The sequence below is a fragment of the Coffea arabica genome, chromosome 11c, assembly GCF_036785885.1.
Source record: "Coffea arabica cultivar ET-39 chromosome 11c, Coffea Arabica ET-39 HiFi, whole genome shotgun sequence".
Classification (NCBI taxonomy): domain Eukaryota; kingdom Viridiplantae; phylum Streptophyta; class Magnoliopsida; order Gentianales; family Rubiaceae; genus Coffea; species Coffea arabica.
In genome coordinates, this window is record NC_092330.1 from 32747845 (window position 1) to 32773667 (window position 25823).

Below are 25823 nucleotides of genomic sequence, written 5' to 3' on the forward strand. Positions count from 1 at the left end.
TGTACTTGGTTCTTCCATGTAGAACTGGATTTTTAGAGAGTTTGATGGTAGAACTATTGTTACAATAAATTATAGTAACTCCTTCTTACTAAAAATGCAACTCTTCAAGAATATTCCTTAGTCAAATTGCTTGACAGGCACAAGCCGTTGCAGCTACGATTCAGTTGTTGATAAAGTAACAATTGGTTGCTTCTTTAAACACTATGAAATAGCTGCTGAATCCATCATGAATACATAGGCGGATGTACTCTTTCTATCATCAGAATCACCTACATAGTCACTGTTAGTAAAATCAAACAAATCTGATTTTCCACCATTCTTGTAGAACAATCCATATTCAATGGTTTCCTGCAAGTATCGAAAAATTCTCTTGGCAGTTAGAAGATGTGTCTCGCTTGGACTTTTCATGTATCTACTAATAAGACTTATAGCATGCATAATATCAGGCCTAATTGTTGTCAAATATATCAGGCTTCCCATAATTTGCTTGTAAAGGGTACTATCAACCCTCTTTCCTTCAGGTTCTTTGATAAGTTTTAAACCTATTTTAACTGGCGTACTAACAGAATTACAATTCTTTATTTGAAACCTGTTCAGAATTTCTTGCACATATTTTCTTTGAGAAACAAAAATTTTGATAGCAGATTGTACCGCTTCAATGGCCAAAAAATAATGCATCTTTCCGAGATCAGACATATCAAATTTAGCCATAATAGATTTCTTGAATTTCGCAAATATGGCACTATTATTTTTAGTAAAAATAAGATCGTCAACATATAAGTCAACAATGAGCAATTTATCTCCATCTTCAATCTTTATAAAAAGTGTATGCTCATATAAACATTTTTTATATCTCTCATTAGAAAAATAAGCATCTATATGACTATACCAAACACGTGGAGCTTGTTTTAACCAGTATAATGCTTTCTTGAGTTTGTACAACTTATGTTCACTTCCAACCTTCACATAATCAGGAGGTTGATCAATAAATACCTGCTCCTATTGATCACCATGTAAAAATGCTGATTTCACATCCAATTAGAATATAGGCCATGAATTTTGTATTGCCAATGCAATCATTATTCTGATCATATCATGCCTTGCGATTGGAGCAAAAACTTCTGCATAATCTATCCAAAATTCTTGCTTATAGCCTTTAGCTACCAAACGTGCCTTGTACTTGTCAACTTCTCCATTCTCCTTTAATTTCGTCTTGTACATCCACTTGACACCTATAGATTTTTATCCTTCTGGAAGATCAGTCAACTCCAATGTGTTATGTCATTCAATAGTTGCAATTTCTTCATCCATTGCTTTCTGCCACTTTAAATCTTTGATAGCCTCTTCAAAAACTGTCGGATCACAACCGAAAAATAGAGCAAAATATGTAAGTGAGTCCTTAGATTGGTCAATTTCAGTTACCTCATAATCAATCATCCATGCAGGTCTTTTTCTAATACGTTGAGGTCATCCTTCATCTTCTGCTACTGTTTGGGAACTTGGTATATCATTTGGATCATTGGTGGAATTTGTTCTGTCAACTGCTGCCTATTTTCTTCAACTCCATCAAAATCAACAAATATTTGTTGTTTAAAAACATTGCTGCTCTATGGTCAAAAATTTTTCTCATCAAAAGTACATCCCAACTGATGACAAATTTCTTAGTGATAGGATTATAAATCGTACAGAATTTTGACTGATCACTAATACCAAGAAAAATGCATTTCTCTCCCTTATTATCTAACTTTGTCTTCTTTTGCTCTGAAATATGAGCATAGGCAATGCATCCAAAAATTTTGAAGTGATCCACTGTTGGTTTCCATCCGCTTCATACTTCGTCAAGCATCATATTTTTAACAGCAAGTGTGGGACTTCTGTTCAATATATGAATGATCCAATTGACAATTTCAGGCCAAAAACCTTTTGAAACACCACTTTTTGTCAAAATGCTCCTCACCATGTTTAATATTGTATGATTCTTCCTCTTTGAAACACCATTCTATTGTGGCGTATAAATTGTTATAAGCTGCTTCTAAATTCTATGCACCTCACAAAAATTTATAAATTCTTATGAGTTATATTTTTCACCACGATCACTGCGAAAAAATGTTATGGACTTGCATGCTTCCTTTTCGACAAGAGTCGTGAAATTTTTGAAAACTAAAAATGTTTCAGATTTTTTCTACAAAAAATAGATCCAAATTTTTTGACTATAATCATCAATAAACGTCGTAAAATAATATTTTTTATCATTAGATGGCGGATTTATGGGTCTGCATAAATCAGAGTAAACCAGTTCCAATATGTCCTTTGCTTTCCACGATTTTTCTTTTGGAAAGCTATCTGATATTGTTTGCCAACAACACACTCTTCACAAACTTCTGAAGGAATTGTGATTTGAGGTAGGCCAGCCACCACATTTTTCTGTTACAAAATCTTTAATCCATCAAAATTCAGGTGTCCATAACGAAAATGCCATAACCATGCTACATATTTTGATTTTGTTGAGCAATATGAATAAGTCGAGTTATGTAAATAGAGTGGAAACATACGATTTGCCGTCATCTTAACTTGAGCAATTATACCCAACTTTGCATCTCGAACTCGAGATACACCATTTTTTTTTATAGAATTCTTGTTCCTTTTTTCTAGCAACTGACCCATACTATATAAATTTATCTTTAAATTTGGAACAAAAAAGACATCGGTGATAGTGTGAGTAGAAGAATTTCCTTTAGTTTGGATAGTTACCCTTCCTTTTCCCATAATGAAAATTGTAGAATTACCATTAAACTTGACGACAGCATTACGGAATGACTTGTCCAACTCAGAGAATGCATTTTTATCTCCGCACATGTGATTGCTGCAACCGGTGTCTAAGTACTACATGTTTTGTTAAATTTCTAACTCATGCGATACACCATCAAAAGAGACACTTCTTTTTCATTTTTTGCAAAACTAGTTCTTTCTCCATTTTGTCTATTCAAATTAGTTCAACATTCGGACTAATAATGGCCATACCTATGACATTTGTAGCATTCAATAGTGGACTTATCTGCTAACTTTGACCTTTGAGTTGTTGATAGATGGCCTCCTCGTCCTCTTCTTCTTCTTTAAATTTGATTTTCTTGGTGCTGGTATTATTGTTGTTGGTTGCCACGATCATTGTTTCCTCTACCTCTACCTTTTCTCCATGTTGAGTGACTTTTTGTTGAAGCTTTCAATGTTTACTTCTCTTTCTCTTATTGGTTAATTTTTTTGCTCATAAACAACAAACAACTCTACAACTCATTACTTGAAAGTGTATCAATATCTTTCGATTCCTCTTTACAGCGTACAACAAAATTAAAATTTTGTTGTCATCGATTGAAGAATCTTCTTGACAATGGTGACGTCCTCCAAATTCTCTCCATGGATTCTTATCTTATTAGCGATTGCCATTGTTCTTGTGAAATAATCTGTAACCGACTTGCGTGACTTCATGCGTAAAGTCTAAAATTCGGTCTGAAGAGCTTGAAGTTGCACCCGCTTTGCCTTCGCATTTCCTTGATACTTCTTCTTCATGGAGTCCTAGGTATATTTGCTAAGAATTGTCTCCAAAATGGCTCGATCAATTTGAAAAAGGTAATTTTGGACTTTAAGATCTTTCAGTTTCAATGCTTTCATCTCCGTTTTCTTCACCTTTGACAATACTACTCCGGTTATTGGCTCTACTAGTCCAGATTCGACAACTTGCCAATACTCCTTGAATCTTAAGAAGTTCTCCATTAGCAAGCTTCAATGATCATAGTGACCATCAAAGCGAGGAATTGCTGGCTGCACAAAATTGTCGGTGGTCATCGTAATTTACCAATATAATTCTCACAACTCACTTTTGTTTTCACTCACGAATCTAGCTCTGATGCCACTGTTACAATTATTGAGAAAAATAATAAGAAAAACAAAGGACAAGACTTTATTTCTTTGTAAAACTGACTTAACTCATAATATGAAATTACTCTATTTATAGAGTTCAAAACAACTTCATTAACTATCCCAATAACTCCACTAGTTACTTCACTAATTCCACTAACTACTCTACTAACTCCACTAATTCTACTAACTCCACTAATTAGGGAGAACAAAATAAACAAATATGATTAACTAACAACTGTAAATAATTTCTAACAGTACACATACCACTTCCCTGTAAGCCGTGCAGTAGCAATATTGCCAGTTTGTTTGGATAGACTAGGAGGGATAGTCCCATTAAGAAAATTGGTATTAAGATCCAACCAAAGCAAGCTACGACAATCCTCTAATTCTGTAGGAATATTCCGAGATAACGAGTTGTTTCCAAGCTTAAAAAAAATCACAAGATTTGACCACTCAACTAGTTATTTGAGAGTGAAATCCAATTCAAATTCGTACAATTGCTAAGATTAGCAGGGGTTGATCCATTCAGATCATTGAAATCAAGAATCAGATTCTCTAACCTTTGCAAGTACATTGGCTCTTGTGGGATTTCTCCATAAAGCTGATTTAACGAAGCAATCTGAACATGAAGCTGAGATATGATCTCAAGCTAGATGGGATTGTCACAGTCAAGTAGTTACAACTGAGATCAAGGGATTCCAACTTGGAACAATTACTCAGACTCTCTGGTATTGAACCAGTGAGCAAATTATTTTGAAGATACAACACTTTCAAATTGTTCCTGGAGTCCTGACAAATCCTAGACGAAATCACCCTAGAGAGATTGTTAGAACTCATATCCAAAGTCTCCAAACTGACCATCTTGGACAAAGATTCAAACAAAGAACCAATGAAATTATTGAATAACAAGGACAAATTCTTCAAGTTACTCATCTTCACAAGGCTATCAACGGGTAATTCACCAGAAAATTTTGTCGTTTGAGATACCAAATAGTTCCAAAATAAAGCATGCACCAAAGCTCTCAGGGACATTACCTGACAAATTATTGCAGGACAACACCAACTCCACCAAGCTTGGACACAAATCAGACAGATAAGTTGGTAAAACACCTTAGAAATCATTTCCTCCAAGGTACAAAAACCGCATAACCCCACCAGCACCACTTGGCAGTTTTGAAAAATTTTTTGTTTTTGTTTTGGGTTTTGGGTATTTCTCACAAAACTTATCTGTCGGTTAATTTTTGTTACCGCCCCATCATCGAAATTCCTAAAATACCCCTTTTAGATTGCTCAATTAGGAGTTTGAAGAGAATTATGCAGTGGCTCCGCCGCTGAATTCTTTGATTGGAACCGAAATATAAATTTAAAGATCAAATTGGTTACAAATAATATATAAAGACAAAATCAATGGGAAAAAAAGTTTAGGGACTAAATTGGCCATTTCCTCAAACTACATTGGTTTTCATCCAAATTTTAGGGGCTAAAAGCACTCATATCCCATATATTTGGAATCAAAACTGTGATTTTTTCTCGAAGTTTTAATCAATTATTTCGAATAAGTACCATCTTTACAAGCATAGTGAATATATGATCCTCGGACGCCAATTAGTCTCGCGATGTTTTCTCATTAACATATATCATTACTATATAAAAAGTATGAATGTTGTTATTGGGTAGTGCAAGTGTAAGCACTTTTTTATCTTAGTTTTTGTTATTCCTAAATTACCCTCATGTCTTTTAATTAGAATTATTGCATTTTAATGTGGCACTAATTAAAAGAAATAAAACACTCCAATTGATTACATTTTAATGGTATTGATAATTATAATTAAAAATTCCTTATTAAAAACTATTTGCCTACCCTTGGACTCCATCTCCTATTATTATACGTATCAAAATTTCTTAATTGAAGCATGAAAAATTTCTCATTAGTCATTAGTTGAGATTATTAAAAAAATTCAATTTCAAAAAATAGATACTCTCGAGAAATGGAGAAACATACAATGACAAGAAAATCCTTATTCATCTGTATATCTTCACACAAATATCACAAGTAAATTTTACAATTATGCACTTTACCAATATGAAGAATTTTTCATGTTGCACATTATGAAATTTCAATATACAAAATATGATGACACCTTTATAACTGAAATAGCAGTATTAAACTAGAAAAAAGAAATCTAAAATAGCACCATACAAACCACTATTATCATTAATAGCAACTGATCAAAACAAGAAAAACTGAAATAAAATTGAAAACTATTTATAAAATGACATAAAGTAAATTGCAAATGAATTAAAAAGCTAGAATACAATTCAAATAATACCAAAAACAATATCCAAATTGCTGATGTCCAAGGGAAGACAAACATTGTTATTGACAATAATCATTATCATTATCATTACTATTATATTATACTATATATACTATATTAAAAGTATGAATGTTGGTATTGGGTAGTGCAAGTGTAAGCACTTTTTTATCTTAGTTTTTGTTATTCCTAAATTACCCTCATGTCTTTTAATTAGAATTATTGCATTTTAATGTGGCACTAATTAAAAGAAAAAAAATACTCCAATTGATTACATTTTAATGGTATTGGTAATTATAATTAAAAATTCCTCATTAAAAACTATTTACCTACCCTTGGACTCCATCTCCTATTATTATACGTATCAAAATTTCTTAATTGAAGCATGGAAAATTTCTCATTAGTCATTAGTTGAAATTATTAAAAAAATTCAATTTCAAAAAATAGATACTCTCTAGAAATGGAGAAACATACAATGACAGGAAAACCCTTATTCATCTATATATCTTCACACAAATATCACAAGTAAATTTTGCAATTATGCACTTTTAACAATATGAAGAATTTTTCATATTGCACCCAATGAAATTTCAATATACGAAATATGATGACACCTTTATAACTGAAATAGCAGTATTAAACTAGAAAAAAGAAATCTAAAATAGCGCCATACAAACCACTATTATCATTACTAGCAACTGATCAAAACAAGAAAAACTGAAATAAAATTGAAAACTATTTATAAAATGACATAAAGTAAATAGCAAATGAATTAAAAAGTTAGAATACAATTCAAATAATACCAAAGACAAATCCAAATCGCTGATGTCCAGGGGAAGACAAACATTGTTATTGACAATAATCATTATCATTACTATATAAAAAGTATGAATGTTGGTATTGGGTAGTGCAAGTGTAAGCACTTTTTTATCTTAGTTTTTGTTATTCCTAAATTACCCTCATGTCTTTTAATTAGAATTATTGCATTTTAATGTGGCACTAATTAAAAGAAATAAAACACTCCAATTGATTACATTTTAATGGTATTGGTAATTATAATTAAAAATTCCTCATTAAAAACTATTTACCTACCCTTGGACTCTATCTCTTATTATTATACGTATCAAAATTTCTTAATTGAAGCATGGAAAATTTCTCATTAGTCATTAGTTGAAATTATTAAAAAAATTCAATTTCAAAAAATAGATACTCTCTAGAAATGGAGAAACATACAATGACAGGAAAACCCTTATTCATCTATATATCTTCACACAAATATCACAAGTAAATTTTGCAATTATGCACTTTTAACAATATGAAGAATTTTTCATATTGCACCCAATGAAATTTCAATATACGAAATATGATGACACCTTTATAACTGAAATAGCAGTATTAAACTAGAAAAAAGAAATCTAAAATAGCGCCATACAAACCACTATTATCATTACTAGCAACTGATCAAAACAAGAAAAACTGAAATAAAATTGAAAACTATTTATAAAATGACATAAAGTAAATAGCAAATGAATTAAAAAGTTAGAATACAATTCAAATAATACCAAAGACAAATCCAAATCGCTGATGTCCAGGGGAAGACAAACATTGTTATTGACAATAATATAGTAATGCTTCATTTGTATTGGTTTGAGCAAACCAAATCCATCCATCAAGTCAGAAACCATCTCCAATGATAAAATAAGGATTATAATAAGAGTAAATATAAAATAAAAAATGATAAAATGAAAATGATATCGAAATTGTTTTTGGTGATATCCAAAATACCCTTATTTTTCTAATGATTACATATATTTATTGTATTGCAATATTAGTGAATAATGGAAGCGATTATGAAATGAAAGCTTTAAAATTAAGTAAATTTCATTTATGGTGAGAATTGTAATTAGACAGATTTAATGCACTCCAATAATTAATAATAATGATGGCGGTTATGGATTAAAAGTTTGCAATTAAAAACTAAAACACTGCAATATACAAAAAATTAATATTAAAATTATTAATTAGCCACAATTCTCATTCCAATTTCATGATCATCAAAAAAACTAATATTAAAATCAAAAATATTGTCCTCATATGAAAAAAGTAGACTTGTTGCTCTTGCTTCGCATTGGATTGTCCTAAAAACATGAATAAAAGAAAAAGAAAATAGAAAAACTCCAACTATCTCTATCTATAAAATTTTAATTGTTAGAATGTACAAACCAAAAAACCTTTATGTGGTGGATCATTTATACTCCATTATTGACAAAAATAGAATTAACATAATACAAAGAATTCAAATTACATGTATGCTTATTTTTCTAACTTAATTATATTCTTTGTTTATAAAAAATTTTGATGATTGTGACTAATATGCAATAGAGTCATGAATATATAATACTTTTGGTAAAACATGATATTATCAATATTTGATATGTTAGAGTTCAAGTTATAAATCAAAAAGTGTTTCGTTCATGATTTCAAATTCAATTCTAAGGGATATGTCAACTACATTGGAATGTTTTCTGTCTCTTTTCATTTAATAAAAATTTTAAAAGTAACTAGCTTAAAAAAATAAATAACATAAAAATACTATATTACGATGTTGATGATCAAAATTTCATAAAAAGTTTTTAGTATCTAAAAACTAATATATTTTAAGATATTACAATCACGTGCAAAGTACGTGAACTATTACTAGTCTAATAAGAAATGTGAAAGAGAAGAAAGAGACGATTCTTTGAATTAATTACACGAAGACCAATCGTAAAATAGAAAATTGGACGTGGGGGGCCACTTAGCTGGAAAGCAGGTTTGGAGCTTTGCTTCTTGCCTTTTTCAGCCAGCCATTTCCGTACAAATCTGAAGTATAAGTAACAAGATTTATTGCAAATTTAGAACTAGATAATATTTTAATCCTTAATTGGAAGCAACGGACATCAATGAAAAGCTTATACAGATTCTGTTGCTTCTGTTTTCTGTTGCCTACCCTTATAGTATCTGATTCTACAGATACCATAACCACAAATCAGCCACTTGCAGATGGCAAAACGATCATCTCATCAGGTGGAGCTTTTGAACTGGGATTTTTTAAACCAGATGTTAATTCCAACAGAACATACTTGGGATTATGGTACAAAAAAGTTTCCAAGTTAACTGTGGTATGGATTGCTAATAGAGACGTTCCAATCAATGACACAAATGGCCTTCTGAAGGTGACTGATCAAGCTAATCTCGCACTATTCAATGGGAAAGGTACAGCCATATGGTCATCCAATGCCACAGGGTCGGTGAAGAATCCTGTAGCTCAGCTTCTTGATTCAGGAAATCTTGTTGTTAAAGATGCAGCTGATGATAATCCAGAGAATTACCTGTGGCAGAGTTTTGAGCATCCTACTGACACCCTTTTACCAGGAATGAAGTTAGGAGAAAATTTCGTGAAAGGCACCGAAGTTTACATTCAGTCTATAAAGAGCAACGTTGATCCTTCAAGAGGTAATTTCATATTTAGAGTGGATCCTGATGGCTTCCCACAAAAATTCTTGATGAATGGTTCAACTCCACGGTTTCGTACTGGACCATGGAATGGTCTGAGGCTTAGCTGGGGTTCGCCAGGCCTTCAACCAAATCCGGTGTATACTTATGAGTTCGTAAATAATCCTCAGGAAGTATACTACAGATATGATCTTATTAACACCTCTGTCTACTCTAGGCTTATCGTGAGTACTGATGGGATTATTCAGAGGTTCACTTGGAATTACAAGTCTCAGGATTGGGCTGTTTACCTTAATGCACCGGCTGATACTTGTGATATTTACGGGCTTTGTAACAACTACAGTATCTGCAGCACTGCTAGTTCTCCAATCTGTAGCTGTTTGGATAAATTTGTGCCAAAATCCCCCAGTGAATGGCAAGCAACAGACTGGTCTAATGGCTGTCAGCGTAGAGTTCCTTTAGATTGTCAAAAAGGAGATGGATTTATAAAGTATTCAGGCATTAAGTTGCCAGATACGCGATGGTCATGGTATAATCGGAGTATGACTCTCAAGGAATGCGAGGCAATTTGCTTGAAAAACTGTTCCTGCACAGCTTATGCGAATACGGACATAACAGGCAAAGGCAGTGGCTGCGTGCTTTGGTTTGGTGATTTGATCGATATGACCAGGGTCAATGGTGGTCAAGACATCTACATAAGGATGGCTGCCTCTGAGATACGTATGATGCTATCACTTATATTATGATAAAATTGCCGCATTAGACTTCATGCTTTTACTTACTTGCAGGAAGTTGGAGAATGAATCTCCAAGTTTTTATCATGTTCACTAGCTATTAACATCATTTTTAACATTCTCATTGCTCCTACAAACATTGCTAAATAAGATGCAAATGCTATTTCGTTAGATCAAGAGCTTTGGGCCTGAACACACACTCCACTTCTGCGCCAATTCTAGCCTCATAGGCTTGGTCATAAGTCATATAAGAAGTTCTTGAATAAGATGAGGAATTGCAGAAGCAGACTTCATGCTTCATGCTTTTACGTGCAGTGATTTGAAGAATGAATTGCCAACTTTTTATCCATCTGCTCTAGTTTTAATCAAGAACATTTCTTAAATTGTCATTGCCCATACAAACATTGCTAAATGAGATGCAAATGCTGCATAAGCTCGTGACCTCAAGAGCATTAGGCCTGAGCACATACTCCTTGGATATAAGTATCTTCAAATGAGCAACATCCTTGGAGCTTTGAATATGCATCACTTGAATATCTAAATAGTGGTGGATTGAATAACAGAGTTGATGTTGTTAACAGAGTGGATTAAACTTCTTTTTGTTTCTAACATCTGACTATGTTTGAATAACAAGATTAAAACCGCATTGATATCATCATGTTTTCTTGCCAAATAGCCTCTGGAGCAAATAAAGCAAAAATACTCGGAATCAGCTTGCCTTTAGTAGGAGCTTTTCTACTGCTGGTCCTTAGCCTTATCCTGTGTGCTCAAAAGAAAAAGAGAAGGCAGAGGAAACTTGCTGAACAGCTACCTAGCAAAGGTAAGCAGATATTCCTCTCAAAGTTTGTCCTCTATCTGTAACCAGATATACACTTTTGCTTAAATTCTTACTTCTTTTTATCTTCCCATATTTGATTTGGTAGGGAAAATGGAAAGCAGATCAGAGCAGCGCCTTAATACAGAAAGTGACAAGGAGGACCTTGACCTGCCATTGTTTGATTTGAAAACCATTGAGCAGGCTACTAATAACTTCTCAATAGATAATAAGCTTGGAGAGGGTGGATTTGGTCCTGTTTACAAGGTAAAGATTACTTGCTTTCTGCTTCTTTTGGTAGACCATTGCTACTTGCATGGTAAACTCCTTATTGATGGTTTTAAAATTCAAAAGAACTAGACCTAGTTTTGACTCTGATAAGCCAAACAATCAGAATTAGCAGAGGATTATTTGTAATTTAGGTCTGTCAAGGCTTTTAGCTAGTCAAGGATTATTTGTTATAGGAGGTATTTTCTCTTATTCATACTCTTGAAATAAAATGTTCACCACCACTAAATAATTAATAGGATTATGACATTTTTCATCCATCTGATTCAGAAGAACAGAAAAGAAAAGGAAAGAAAGAAAAAACACCGGATTTGTGGAAACACACACGAGAAGCTGGATATTCCCAGCTTGAAATTGATCAATAACAAACAGCCATTTTTCAGGGTACACTTGAGGAAGGCCAAGAAATTGCAGTAAAGCGGCTTTCTGAATACTCTATACAAGGACTTGATGAGTTCAAAAATGAGGTTAAATGCATTGCAGAACTTCAGCACAGAAATCTTGTGAAGCTTCTAGGGTACTGTATCGAAGGAGAAGAGAAAATGTTGATCTATGAATTCATGCCTAATAAGAGCTTGGACTTCTTCCTTTTCGGTTGGTTCTAACAAAATCATACGTGAATTAATGAGACATTTATGTCTATAGCCTGCATTTCATTTTTGTTTTCTGGTACAAACGTCTTAAATTGAATAGGATTTTCATCTTACTTGTGCTTTCACTAAAAAGTTAATCAACAGTGTTGGTAAAAATGCTATATGTGTTTGCAGTCAAATGATATGCTCAAGTGACAAAGCTGAAAAAGCTTCAAAAAGCATGGTCATTGACCTGCTCATGTTAAATGAACTTTCCTCTTTTTCAAAATTAATCTACTTACATTCGGGCATAGATACTAAGTTGGGTTTGTGCAGATAATGATCGGAGCAGATTGCTTGATTGGCCAAAACGCTTCCAGATTATCATTGGGATTGCTCGCGGACTTCTTTATCTTCATCAGGACTCGCGATTGACAATCATCCATAGAGATCTTAAGGCTGGAAATATTTTGTTAGATAGCGAAATGAAACCAAAAATATCGGACTTTGGAATGGCCAGAATTTTTGGAGGAACTGAGACTGAAGCACGCACAAAAAGAGTTGTTGGAACATAGTAAGGATCCTTGACCTTTGAATATTTTCTCCATAGGATACTGAGTTAATTCTTGCTCTTTTTATTCTGTCTTAGTGGCTACATGTCTCCGGAGTATGCAGTCAATGGAGTTTTCTCGACAAAATCAGATGTTTTCAGCTTTGGTGTTTTCGTACTGGAGATTGTAACTGGGAAGAAAAACAGAGGATTTACTCATCCTGATCACTATCATAGTCTTCTTGGGCATGTAGGTTTCCTAGCATTCCATTTCCTGCAGCATTCATTACATTATTTTTCTCATGAGCAGCACTGATTACCACAATTTCCTCCTGAATTCTCAGGCGTGGTTACTCTTCAAAGATGGCAGATTTCAGGAGTTGATCGATGACCATTTCAGTCAATCTTGTTTCCTGTCTGAAGTTATTAGATCAATTCATGTAGGACTACTATGTGTACAACAATATCCGGACGACAGGCCAAGCATGTCATCTGTGGTTTTGATGCTTGTTGGTGATGGAGCATTACCTTTCCCTAAGGAGCCTGGCTATTTCACTGAAAGAAATTGCTTTTTTAAAACTGATAAGATTTTCTCAAGCGGGAATCAACTCACCATCACATTGTTGGATGCTCGATAGTTGAGTATGTTGTAAATAAAAGGGATATTTCAAAAGATCTTGTCCCACGTCGAAAAACTAAAGGGACTTCTCATCATTTATAATGCGTAGTCTGTTATTAAACTTGTGTTAAGTTGGTAACTAATGTGAGTTTGCACACGAGAGAGGAAAGTTGAGTTGGGCAATTTCATAACATTTCCCTTTACCATTACTATGCTGGGAAACATTTCAATCTCACGAAATAGTTTCTTAGGATAGTGTTATTAAATACGACTCAAGCTACATTTTATTAGTTTAGTTAACATTGCTTTTGGCTATTTTGACAACAGAGTGATCCATTGATCCTCTTCTTTGTACATGTTAAGTTGATCTCATATTCTTATCAGAAGAATTTTTTGTTTCAATATGCCTTTTTTTTTTTTTGGATTACAAACTTGTTTTTCAGTAACCTTTATATTTTTGTCAACCACTATTTTTGTTACATACATCACATTAAAAAAAATGTTTCAAGATTATTCCGGCAAAAGTTGTCAAATAATTTTCAACCCAAACAGACGAACAGCCACCAAATAATCTCCAATCCCATGAATAAGGTCTTAAAACAGAACCCTCAAACAAAAGTATACGGTTTCAGCATAAAATGAGAGCTCGTTAGAATCGCATCTTAGACTCAAAAAATTACAACAAACAGCCACCCCAATAATTGGATTACAACCTATTCTTGATGTTGCCATGTATACAGATTTTTTAAGTACATGTTATGCTTGCTACTTGTGATCTAATTAGTGTGTTTTATCATCTTTCTTGTATCTTTTGATCTGAATGGTGCAAAATGGATATTTATCATTTGACAGATGCAAAATAAGACAATAATAAATTATTGCTCTCCTTCACACACATAGAATACGTATGTACATGGATACATACATATATACTATCTCGTTACTTAGTTAATATTTCTGCGAATGAAGTCAAATATTATGTATATTTTATTATGTATTGTTACACTAATATGGATATTTTCTTACTCTTTTTTCTTTTACTAATTGGTAAATATCATGTGAAACCCTGGAAGCTATTATAGGCTCCGTTTGCATTAACTGCTTTTGGAGGTGTTTTTGAAAAATTTTACTGTAGCAGAATTTTTAGAGTATATTTTGGGATTTTTTAGAAAATATTTTGGGATATTTAATTTAAAAAGTGTTTTTAGAATATATTTTGAGATTTTTTCAAACATTAAAAAAATTTAGACTACTTTTTAGAGTACTTTTTAAAAACTTTTATAGTATTTAAAAAACTAATTTTTGAAAAACTGATGAATTCTGACCAACACAGACCATTAAATACCAAATTTTCATAATTCAGTAATTAAAAGCCCAAAACTTGAATACACACACAAAATTGTGGTCCATCTTAAGTGCCAAAATTCGACATGTGCACGACAAATGAATTAAAATTTCAAGTTATGGAGATACCAAAAAATTAGAAGCTAAAATGCTTCTTGACCAAATTCTGTTGCATTTGACAAATGAGTCAGTTTTAGGTATTGCACTCCAATTGGAAAATGCAGCAAGGCAGGTAATTGAGAAAAAAAAATCAAAAGAAATTTAAAATTGAAAAAGACAAAGCAAAAATCAACATCCAAATGTTTTTAAATTTCATACCCCTAGGAAATTTTTTCAATTTCTTGTGCCTCAAGATAAACATAAAAAAAAATTATTATCAATTTCGTGATCATCTGCAATCATAGACATTTAATATTGGTTATTATTAAGTAATACAGAGGATGTCTTTTGGGTTAAGTAGAGCTCATCTCGCAATTCACCAATAAGCATTGTTCGTCAATTGGTGCTGAACGATTTCTGTCAAACTTAGAAATAAAAGATTTCCTCTTTCAACACTGGCTTTGATGTACCATCTGGTCAAATTCTTTACTTATTTTCAGTTCATTTTCAGATAGAAATCTCTTGCTTTTTTTGCCATCATTGGACGGGGCATCCAGGGAATCATCTTCTGCTCTTATCCTCAAGAGACAGGACATATAACTACTAAATCTAATGGGTTGACAGCAAGTATTTATTCCCGTGATGCTGAAATCAGCACATTCCAGAATATTGTGAATTACGTTCAAAGCACAAATCACCTCATATCTGTCAAGTGAATATCACTTTCTTTTGAAATTTTCCGTGCACCAGTTGACAACGAAAAGAGATACTACTTGTTTTGATTGGCTTCTAACGGCTGTCTAATTGGCCAGCATTAACATCCGTTTAAGGGATGCCTAAGCAAGAGTAAACGGAGAAGAATGGCAAGTAAACTCTTAAAAATAAAATCCTAGTAATCAAGACTCATTAGTCCTAATGCTGGTCTAGTCGTTGGTATTAAGGGTCAAATTTGTCGGGCTCCATTAGACCAATGTTTTGAAAACCGGACCGGACCGGCCGGTTCGACCGGTTGAACCGCAAACCGGCCATGGCACCGGTCCGGTTCAATGGCATTGTTGACTTTGCTAGAAAACCGGTCAAAGACCGGTTGAACCGTGAAAACCGCCGAACCGGATTGAACCGGCGGTTTTCCGGTTTTCAGCTTTCCCTCTTTTTTTTTTTTTTTTTTTTTTAAGTTTTGCAAAATGCAGCAATCAAGATTCGAACCCAAGACCTTTGTAATAAAAGACCAATGTATTAACCATTGCACCATTACATCTTATTAGTTTTTTTTTGATAACTTATTTATATAAAGCAAACACTCATATTTCTTTTTTCCATTTTTCTTACAAAATCTCATCCCCTCATGGCTCTTTCTTTTTAATTTTCAACTCTCTCTCTCTCTATCCTCTTTTCTTTTGTCACTCTCTTTTTAATCAAAACTCTTTATTTTTAAATTATTGATGTTTTCTTCCATCTTTTAATTTTGTTTTTGTCCATTAAATTGAAAAAAGTTAAAAAAGAATTTTTTTTAACCCAAATTATTTAATGCCACAACCACTCACTTTTATCTTATTTTTTTTGTTTCTTATCAAGTTTACATTTCTATTTTCGATTTTCTTGATTTCCTTCGAACTCCAAATTTTCTTTTTTAAATTGCAATCTCTAAATCCCAAAACGTAAATTAAAATTTAAATTCATAATATCTAAATTCTCAGAGACATGAATTTTGTATAATTTCAAAATATTGTGATATTTTGGGATTGGATTTAGATGTAATTGAAATTGAGATGAAATTTATTTGTTTTAACTTATAATTTAAAAAATTTATTTTTAAAAATCCAAGTTATTAAAAAATAGTAAACTTTTCATCATATAAAATATTAAATTAGTCCATTACATGTCTTATTTTGTACATATATATATTTATATAAATTATTTTTTAAAAAATTCATTGAACCGAGGTTGAACCGGTCCGACCGATTGAACCTCGACCCTTTCACTTCACCGGTTCAATTAACGGTCCGGTTTTTAAAACATTGCATTAGACTAGAGGACCAAATAGACCCCACTTCCAGATGGGCGATAGAGACCTGGTGACTAACTTTTTTACACCTTTATTGGTTTCAAACCAATCCACAAAAGAAAATTCAGCATTGACGGCTCTCTCACCCCAGTCTAGGGGCTAATCCATGGCTAGCCTCGAGTAAAAAAAAGCCCAGTCTGGGGATTTATTCATTATACCCTAATCTAAATAATGAGATATGCATTATACACGATTTTAACTGTTTAATGTCATAATAAGATACATAATAAGCACATGTGTATAAGATTTTATCTGATCGGTCAATTTTGGTGCCTTGAGAATTAATGGCCCATAAGCAACACATCTTAAATGATGCAGGTGGATTCGCCGTTGAAGTCTTGAAAATTGTCGTTCAATCCCTGAATTGTACCACTTTCGTGGAAAGTTATTACTGTCACCTATCATGAACTTATTTGGCTCGAACTGTTCGTTCTCCCTCCTTAGGGTATGACGACCTTTCTGACTTGTTCAGGATTCGAGTCCCGTTGTTAACGTGCTCGGAGTGGAGTGGAGCCTCCTCTCCCGGACCCGAAGGATTAGTCGGATCCCGTAAAGATTAACCCGAATACTCCTGTGTAGACAAAAAAAAAAAAAAAACTTATTTTGAATTTTGAATAAATTAGTTTTAATAGAGAGCAGGAAATGTCCTCAAGCGTACAATAATCTTTCTTGTGCTAGTGACGTTTACATGGGGAATCTGCGAAATTCTTGACCTGCCTCCCATGTTGTCTTTCTTGTATAAAGGCTTTCTTTTTGGCATCTAAAATATTTACTTTGTCATATCATCGTACACATACCAATTTACAAGGATAATATATTTGATCATCGGCCACCAACTCACGTAATCCACTCTCTCTCCGAAAATGTCATATTTTTTTATTTAAAGATGTTTTAAAATATTTATCATGTTAAAAAAAGGGCAAATTTCACTTTATCCCCATGTGATTTAGCATTTTTTGCATAACCCCCCTATGATTTCAAAAGTTATATATAACTCCCTCATAATTTGGATTAAAGTGTCAAAGTGACGGGAATAATCATTCGTAACGGAGTCATCTAAAATGTCAAAAATATTTTTATGTAAAGTTGAAAATTATTTATTAACCAATGGGGGTTATGTGTATATTTTGAAAACCATAAGGGGGTTATATGGTAAAGTATTAAATTATAAGGAAGTTATATGGTAAAATATAAAAATTATGCTGGATTAGTGTGTCATGTATTTATAAGGGTAATTTTCACATTTTTAGAAGTTCCGTTATGAATAATTATTTCCGTCACTTTGACACTTTAATCCAAACCATGAGAGGGTTATGTATAATTTTTGAAATCATAGGGGGATTATGTAAAAAATGCTAAACTACAGGGGGTAAAATGTAATTTTTCCAAAAAAATTCAAAATACTTTTTAATCTTTTTTTTAATATAACACTTCTTTCTAATCAAATGCATATTATCATTCAAATTTAAATTTTAAATTTGTGAGGATAAAATTAGAAAAAAAAACATAAATATCACAATCAAATTACTATTTTTAAAAAATTTAATTTTCAAAATATGACTAAATAATTGCAACCGATGAGAGTAGTATTTTAGATTGTCTTCATACCAAAAATGTCTCAATCAGGATGTTTGGGAGAAGAAGAGAGAGGAGTTCTAGAAATAATAGCAAAATGAAGAAATGGACCGGGGGGGGGGGGGGGGGGGGGGGGGGCCACGCTTTTGGTAGGGAAACTCCGCCTTTTCGGCCGTCCAATTCTGTACACATTTGAATCGTATGCAAAAGGATTATTATTATTAAGACCTTGATAGCTGCTTAACTAGAAGCAAGAAGACATCAATGAAAAGCTTCCGCAGAATTTGTTGCTTCTGTTTTTTGTTGCCTCATTTTATAGTACTATCTGATGCTACAGATACTTTAGCTCTAAATGAGACGCTTGCAGATGGAAAAACAATCATCTCATCCGGTGGAACTTTTGAACTGGGATTTTACAGCCCAGATACTAGTTCCAACAATCGATACGTGGGAATATGGTATAAGCAAGTTTCCCCAGTTGTTGTGGTGTGGATTGCTAATAGAGATGTTCCAGTCAATGGCACAAATGGCCTCCTGAAGATGACTGATCAAGCAAAACTCACAATTTTCAATGGAGAAGGCACAGCCATATGGTCAACAAGTACCACCAGGTTGGTGCAGAAGCCTGTGGCACAACTTCTTGATTCAGGAAACCTTGTTGTTAAAGATGCAGCTGATGCCAATCCAGAGAATTACCTGTGGCAGAGTTTTGATCATCCTACCGACACTCTTTTGCCAGGAATGAAGTTGGGGCTTGACTTGGTGAAACGCATCAATAGGTACCTTCAATCTTCAAAGAGTGACACTGATCCTTCAAGGGGCTATTTCACATATCAAATGGATCCTAATGGCTTCCCACAATTATTCTTGATGAATGACTCAATTCCACAATTTCGTTCTGGAACATGGGACGGGACGCAGTTTATTGGCTCGCCAGGCCTAAATTCAAACCCTCTATATACGTATGAGTTTGTCAATACTCCACAGGAAATATATTACAGGTTTGATCTTTATAACAGCTCTGTCTACTCAATACTTACTTTGAATAGCAACGGGGTGCTTCAAAGGTTGAATTATAATTCTCGGAATCAGGATTGGACTGATTACCTCGATGCACCAGCTGATTCTTGTGATGCTTATGGGCTTTGTAACGCCTATGGTATCTGTAGCATTGCTAGTTCTCCATTCTGTAGGTGTCTGGATAAATTTGTGCCAGTATCCCCAGTTGACTGGCAAACAACCGACTGGTCTAGTGGCTGCAAGAGAAGAGTTCCTTTAGATTGTCAAAAAGGAGATGGATTTCTAAGGTATTCAGGCATCAAGTTGCCAGATACAAGACATTCCAGGTATAATCAAAGTATGTCTCTCAAGGAATGTGAGAAACTTTGCATGAAAAACTGTTCCTGTACAGCTTATTCGAATTCAGACACAACAGGCACGGGTAGTGTCTGCTTGCTTTGGTTTGATAATCTGATAGATATCAAAAAGCTCAGCGATAGCGATCAATATATCTACATTAGGATGGCCTCCTCTGAGTTAGGTACGATAGACTTCATGCTTTTGCTTGCAGTTAAGTTGAAGAATGAATCTCCTAACTATTTTGTCATGAATCAGTTATTATTTTCATTTCATTAATAGTCATTGCTCATACAACAGAATTGCTAAATAAGATGCAAATGCTGAAATTTCAAGAACTTTAGGCCTAAACAACACATACTCCATTTCTTGCTTCTGTTCTAGGCTCTGTCATCTTTTATATAAGATGTTTGAAGTAAATGTAAGTATCTTAAAATGAGCAACTTCCTGAGCTCCTCAATGTGCATTACGTCAATATCTAATTAGTTGTTTCAATCTACGAGAAAGATGATTTTCTTGACATTAGCTCTACTGAATGAAGCATCTTTTTCTGTTTAGTATCTGAATGTGTTTGATCAAAAAGATCTTCAAAGTTACATGAATTTTTTTACTGGCCAAATAGGCTCTGGATCCAATAAAGGAAAAATAATCGTAATCAGCTTGGTCTTGCCGGCAGCAGTTCTACTGTTGGTGCTTAGCCTTATCTTGTACTTTAAAAAGAAAAAGAAGAAGCAGCAGTGGACACAAACTGAACAGCTATCTGGCGAAGGTAAGCATTTCATATAGTGATGTAGTGAATTTTATGCATGCTTTCGCTTAATAGAATACACTACTAATGCATGTGAATTTCCAGACATTTCTATAACATTTTCTTCTCTATCTGTAATGCAATATACAGCTTGCTTAAATACTTTACATTTTCTAATCTTGCCATGATGAATCCAATAGTGCAAATAGGAGGCTCATCAGAGCGATATCCTTCTAGAGAATATGACAAGGAAGATGTCGACCTGCCATTGTTTGATTGGCAAACCATTGTGCAGGCTACCAATTACTTCTCAAGTGATAATAAGCTTGGAGCAGGTGGATTTGGTCCTGTATACAAGGTAAACGTCTATTCTTGGCTTCTGCTTCCTGAGGTAGGCCATAAATGTTTTGAAGTTTAGAACAACAGGATCTAGTTCTGAGTTTGATATTCTAGTCAATGAACTATTGTTCGGGAAAATAGACAAAAACAAAGAGAGAGAGAGACATCTTTCTTATTGCACTGTTTAGGATAAGAAATAAATCTTAATCTAGGATAAGCCAAACAATCTGTTTGAGCAAGCATACTCATTTTTCAATAAATAGCAGTATTCCAACAATTTTGATGCATTTGATTAAATAAAAAAGAAAGGAAAAGAAAGAAAGATAAAACAAAAAAAAGCTGAAATTATCGAAACACATACAAGAGAAACTGAATATCACAGATTGCAGTTGATGTATGACATACGGTAATTTTCAGGGTATACTTGTTGGGGGACAGGAAATCGCAGTGAAGCGGCTTTCTGAATACTCCATGCAAGGACTTGATGAGTTCAAGAATGAGGTTAAACTCATTGCAAACCTCAAGCACAGAAATCTTGTGAAGCTTCTAGGGTGCTGTATACAAGCAAAAGAGAGGATATTGATTTATGAATACATGCCTAACAGAAGCTTGGACGCCTTTATTTTTGGTTGGGTCTCTCAAAACCATATACTATTAAATAGATGTTTATATCTACATCTTGCATTGTTTTTAGTTCTTCTGTATTTTCTTGGTACGGACATCTTAAATTGACTGGAGTTTTCATTTTGCTGTGCTTTCGCCAAGGTTACTCCTTGGTAAAAATTCTATGCTTGTCTGCAGCCAAATGATATTCATCAGGGGCAAATCTTTGGTTGTTGCAAAGCTGAAAAAACTTCATACCTAATAGTGTGGCTATTGACCTGCTAATGTTGATAAACTTTTCTTCCTAACTAATCTGCTTATATGCACTAGCGGATACTGAGGTGCAAAGTTTGTGCAGATCATGATCGGAGCAGATTGCTTGATTGGCCAAAACGCTTCCAGATTATTAATGGGATTGCTCGCGGACTTCTTTATCTTCATCGAGACTCCAGATTGAGAATCATCCATAGAGACCTTAAGGCTGGCAATGTTTTGTTAGATATTGACATGAAACCAAAAATATCAGACTTTGGCATGGCCAGAATTTTTGCAAATGAGAACGAGGCGAACACAAAAAGAGTTGTTGGAACATAGTACGGATCCCTTGACCCTTGATTTCATGATTTTGCTATAGAGTACTGAGTTAATTCTAACTCTTATTATCCTATCTTAGTGGCTACATGCCTCCAGAGTATGTAGTGGATGGATACTATTCAACAAAATCAGATGTATATAGCTTTGGGGTTTTGGTACTGGAGATTGTAACTGGGAGGAAGAATAGAGGATTTACCCATGCATCTCACAATCATAATCTTCTTGGGCATGTAGGTTTCCTCTCATTCCATTTCCTGTCATATATTCATTTCACATTCTGCTTCATCAGTAGTTCTAATTTCTGCAATTCCCTCGTGAACTTTCAGGCATGGTTACTCTACAAAGACGGCAGATTTCAGGAGTTGGTCGATGACCATTTGAGTAAATCTTGTTATCTGTCCGAAGTTCTTAGATCAATTCATGTAGGACTACTATGTGTACAACAATTTCCAGACGACAGGCCAAGCATGTCATCCGTGGTTTTGATGTTGGCTAGTGATAGAGCATTACCTTTCCCTAAAGAGCCTGGCTATTTCACTCAAAGAAATTTGTTTTTTGAACCTGAGAAGAGTTTATCAAGCACGAAAGCAGATAGTTCTAGCAATCAACTCACCGTCACGATGTTAGATGCTCGATAGTTTTGAGTAAATCTCTTGATCCTCTTCTTTGTACATGTTAACTTGATGATCTCATAATACATAGTTGTTCTCAAGTTAATCTTTTTGCTTAATGAGATAATATTTCGTTACGTTTTCTTTTATTTTAGTACCTAAGATGTGCCAGAAACTGGTAGCCAATTCAACAACATGAGCAGCAGAAACAGCAGAATTTTGATTAGCCAAACCTTGGGCATGCAACTACAAGAGTATAGCCAAGGTATAAGCAAATGCCAGATTAATCATTTTCAATGACTGGAGGGATTATATGGACGTAGAGGCTTGAAGCAACTAAAAAAGGGCATGTCTCATGCACAAGACGATATCAGCCAAGAGTTAATCACAGCATTGATAAAAGAGACCCTTGAAAACCGAAAGCTGAAGAAGGAGCCAAAAAGTGCAATTAGAACAGGCCCTAACACGTTTGCCATGACATGCTCTATTCAGTGAATACTGCATCAAAACAATGCCCATGAGTTAATCACAGCATTGATAATCAGCCAAGAGTTAATCACAGCATTGATAAAAGAAATCCTTGAAAACCGAAATCTGAAGAAGGAGCCAAAAAATGCAACTAGAACAGGCCCTAACACGTTTGCCATGACATGCTCTGTTCATTGAATACTGCATCAAAACAATGCCCATGATTTGGCAGAATCCTAGTTTCCCAAGAATTGCATGATCACAGAGTTCAGAACAAAACCCTCAAACAAAATAACAGCAAAAAAAAAAATGAGACCTTGTTAGAATTACATCCAGGAAAGAGCCTAGGAACAGCAAACAACCACTGTTAGAATGGCCCATCTATAAATTCTTTGGATATTATATATGACTAGCTATTGAGGCACACCCGATGTACTTGCTACTTGTCAAGAATTATATAATTCAAGAAAATTTTATTAGCCCTTTTGGATATTATATTTATAATTGTAATCCAATAAACTTTTTTTACATCATTCAATAATTTAAACTCCTAAAATCATCTGAGAGCTGATATCTCGTTTCACATATCCAACGATGAAATTGATACTCATAGGTACGATACCTAAAAGGTACTGTAAAACTCCCCTATAACTAATTAACTATTTATCAGCAATTTAACCTATTTATACGAAAAAAGCAGAATGTGGAAGGCAGCATAAAATTTGGAAATACCCAAGCAAATGGAGTTGAGCAATTTTAAGACCAGTTTCCAAAACAAATGGACTCTCAGAGCAACTTAACCTAGTTACATGCTACCTTTATCGAGTGTTGTAACTATATGTTTCATTCACATAGGAAATTTCAACTGCCATTCTGATCTCGAAAGTTATCCAAACCAGTGTGATTTGTGGTAGGACTCGTTACGACTATAAACAAGAATTGCTTAACAAAAACAGCTGACTCGTGGATGTTGCATGTGATGAACACAAATTAAGGATGGATAAAGCATTTCATCAAATACATGAAAGACCCTTTGCAATCAAACTTAGTTTTTTCAGCAGATTATCTATTCTAACAATGACAAAACTGAATTCAAAAGGACTTTATCTTCAGTAACGTAAAAAGAGTTTTAACTTCCTCCCCTAGCGCCTTGGCAGCCTTCCGAAAAACACAAAAGTAGATGTCAAATACGGAACAAAAAAAGAAAAAGGAAAAAACGAAAAATGAAAAATTAGAAAGAAAACAAAACTTTTTTTGAAGTTTGCGAGTTTAAATACCTTTCCTGACACTTGCATAAGGTCATTGATAGGATTGAGGTGGCTTATAAAAAATTACTTAATCAATAGATAGAGCTTTACAACAAAGTACTCAAATCCTTAATCATATTGTTTGAGTGCATAACTATTTTTCCTATTTGATAATGTACAAATCCTGGATTCTTAAAATATGTTTACCTCTCAATTTAGTTCAAAATTTATAATAAAGTTGTTAAAGTTAATTTTTTATTTTTTTTAACTATAAAAATTACTCTAAAAGCACCAATTTTGAACATACGGCGAAAGTGCTCCATTGACCAAAAGTTTTGATAAAAATTGCATGTTGTATGTAAGCAGTTGAGTTTACAAATATAAGCAGAATTGGAAAAGCAGATCCAAATTTACCAAAACACGAGCATTTGTTACTATAGAGATGTGGATTTAGTCTATCCCTAAACAAAGTCACAGCCTAAATCCGCATCTCTACAGCCTACAACGTAAACCCACACTCCTAATGCATTAATGATTCGTATCACGAGTATTGATAATTTGTATTATTAGTATTAAAAATTATATTAGGTATTGATAATTTATATTAAGATGAAATTTCTTTCACCTTCTTGAGAAACCTCAAGAGATTCGTTAAACAAACCTATAACCCCGATCAATCGTCAAAAGTCGGCAACTTTTGACGACCACCCAGGAGACTTATATTAAGATGAAATTGAAGTTAGATAAATACCGGGGACAGTGCAACACGGTGCTATCAATCGTGGCTAATCTTGACCTGAGGCAAAAAATGGCAGCTATAGAGTTCAGCTTTCCTAGGACATATCCTGCTCATGAAGCCCAAAAGACTGTGGCAAGTGTTAAAATGACGGTATTTGATCTATATAAAGAAGATGTGGCTCCCAATAAAGACGGCGAGTACATGAAGCACAAGCTGGAAGTTTTGGTAACCAAGATGGACCGGAGGCATCCTCGTGTAGATGGGCTGACTTCAATGATTATTTGAAGGAAGTTGAACCAATTGAGGCTCAAAAGTTAGAAGCAGTGGACTACTTGGACAAGTCTCAGTGTCTCACCATAAGGCTGGACCAAAATCAAAAGAATTTGATTGCCTGATCTAGTGAAAGCGAAATAGGATGACATATCCTATTCTGTCCTAAATGGCTGCTGACATTTTGGCGATTTCTATAGGAAATGGGGCGGGAACGGTTCCTGAAAGTTCACGGTCACGATGTGGTCTCAAAAATTTGTGCGGCTCAAATTACAGCATGTAACTCGATTTTCACGTCATGTGTGAGGTCTACAAAAAAGTGTTGTAAAATTACATCGTGTGCAAAGTAAGTTACATCGTGTGAAATGGAAGTTACGCGCAGTGAAAAATGAATACAACTGGCACAAACGGTTGCACCTGCAACCGTTTGTGCCCCTTGTCCATTTCTATAAGTACAGTAGCT

General features: G+C 34.0%; 3 protein-coding genes and 1 long non-coding RNA gene across 6 annotated transcripts; 2 read left to right on the top strand and 2 right to left on the bottom strand.

The window, feature by feature from the left end:
- Positions 1-201: 201 nt before the first annotated feature.
- LOC140016554 (uncharacterized mitochondrial protein AtMg00810-like) lies at positions 202-711 on the bottom strand. The gene has a single exon (XM_072070099.1). It carries the CDS (start codon positions 709-711, stop codon positions 202-204), a length of 510 nt encoding a protein of 169 aa, XP_071926200.1.
- Positions 712-9126: 8415 nt separating this feature from the next.
- On the top strand, positions 9127-13602 carry LOC113715706 (G-type lectin S-receptor-like serine/threonine-protein kinase At4g27290). Its single transcript, XM_027239992.2, has 7 exons — positions 9127-10445; positions 11136-11279; positions 11383-11540; positions 11945-12155; positions 12470-12707; positions 12783-12933; positions 13028-13602. The coding sequence occupies exons 1-7, from the start codon at positions 9173-9175 to the stop codon at positions 13319-13321; spliced, it is 2469 nt and encodes an 822-aa protein (XP_027095793.1). The 5' UTR covers positions 9127-9172; the 3' UTR covers positions 13322-13602.
- Positions 13603-18649: 5047 nt separating this feature from the next.
- LOC113717205 (G-type lectin S-receptor-like serine/threonine-protein kinase At4g27290) lies at positions 18650-23583 on the top strand. 2 transcript variants are annotated; one of them, XM_027241912.2, is made up of 8 exons: positions 18650-19925; positions 20364-20510; positions 20690-20847; positions 21246-21456; positions 21790-22024; positions 22105-22255; positions 22352-22669; positions 22792-23583. In XM_027241912.2, the coding sequence occupies exons 1-7, from the start codon at positions 18650-18652 to the stop codon at positions 22661-22663; spliced, it is 2490 nt and encodes an 829-aa protein (XP_027097713.1). In that variant the 3' UTR covers positions 22664-22669; positions 22792-23583. The 2 variants fall into 2 exon arrangements, with proteins under 2 accessions (XP_027097713.1, XP_027097712.1); XM_027241911.2 differs by lacking the exon at positions 22792-23583 and having other exon boundaries at positions 22352-22755.
- On the bottom strand, positions 18651-25441 carry LOC140016761 (uncharacterized). Of its 2 annotated transcripts, none has more exons than XR_011822966.1 (3): positions 25103-25441; positions 20752-20875; positions 18651-19641 (listed from the first exon to the last, which is right to left on the bottom strand). It is a non-coding gene; the product is annotated as an uncharacterized lncRNA (long non-coding RNA). The 2 variants fall into 2 exon arrangements; XR_011822967.1 differs by adding an exon at positions 21234-24262 and having other exon boundaries at positions 18651-20875.
- Between the last annotated feature and the right edge of the window lie 382 nt (positions 25442-25823).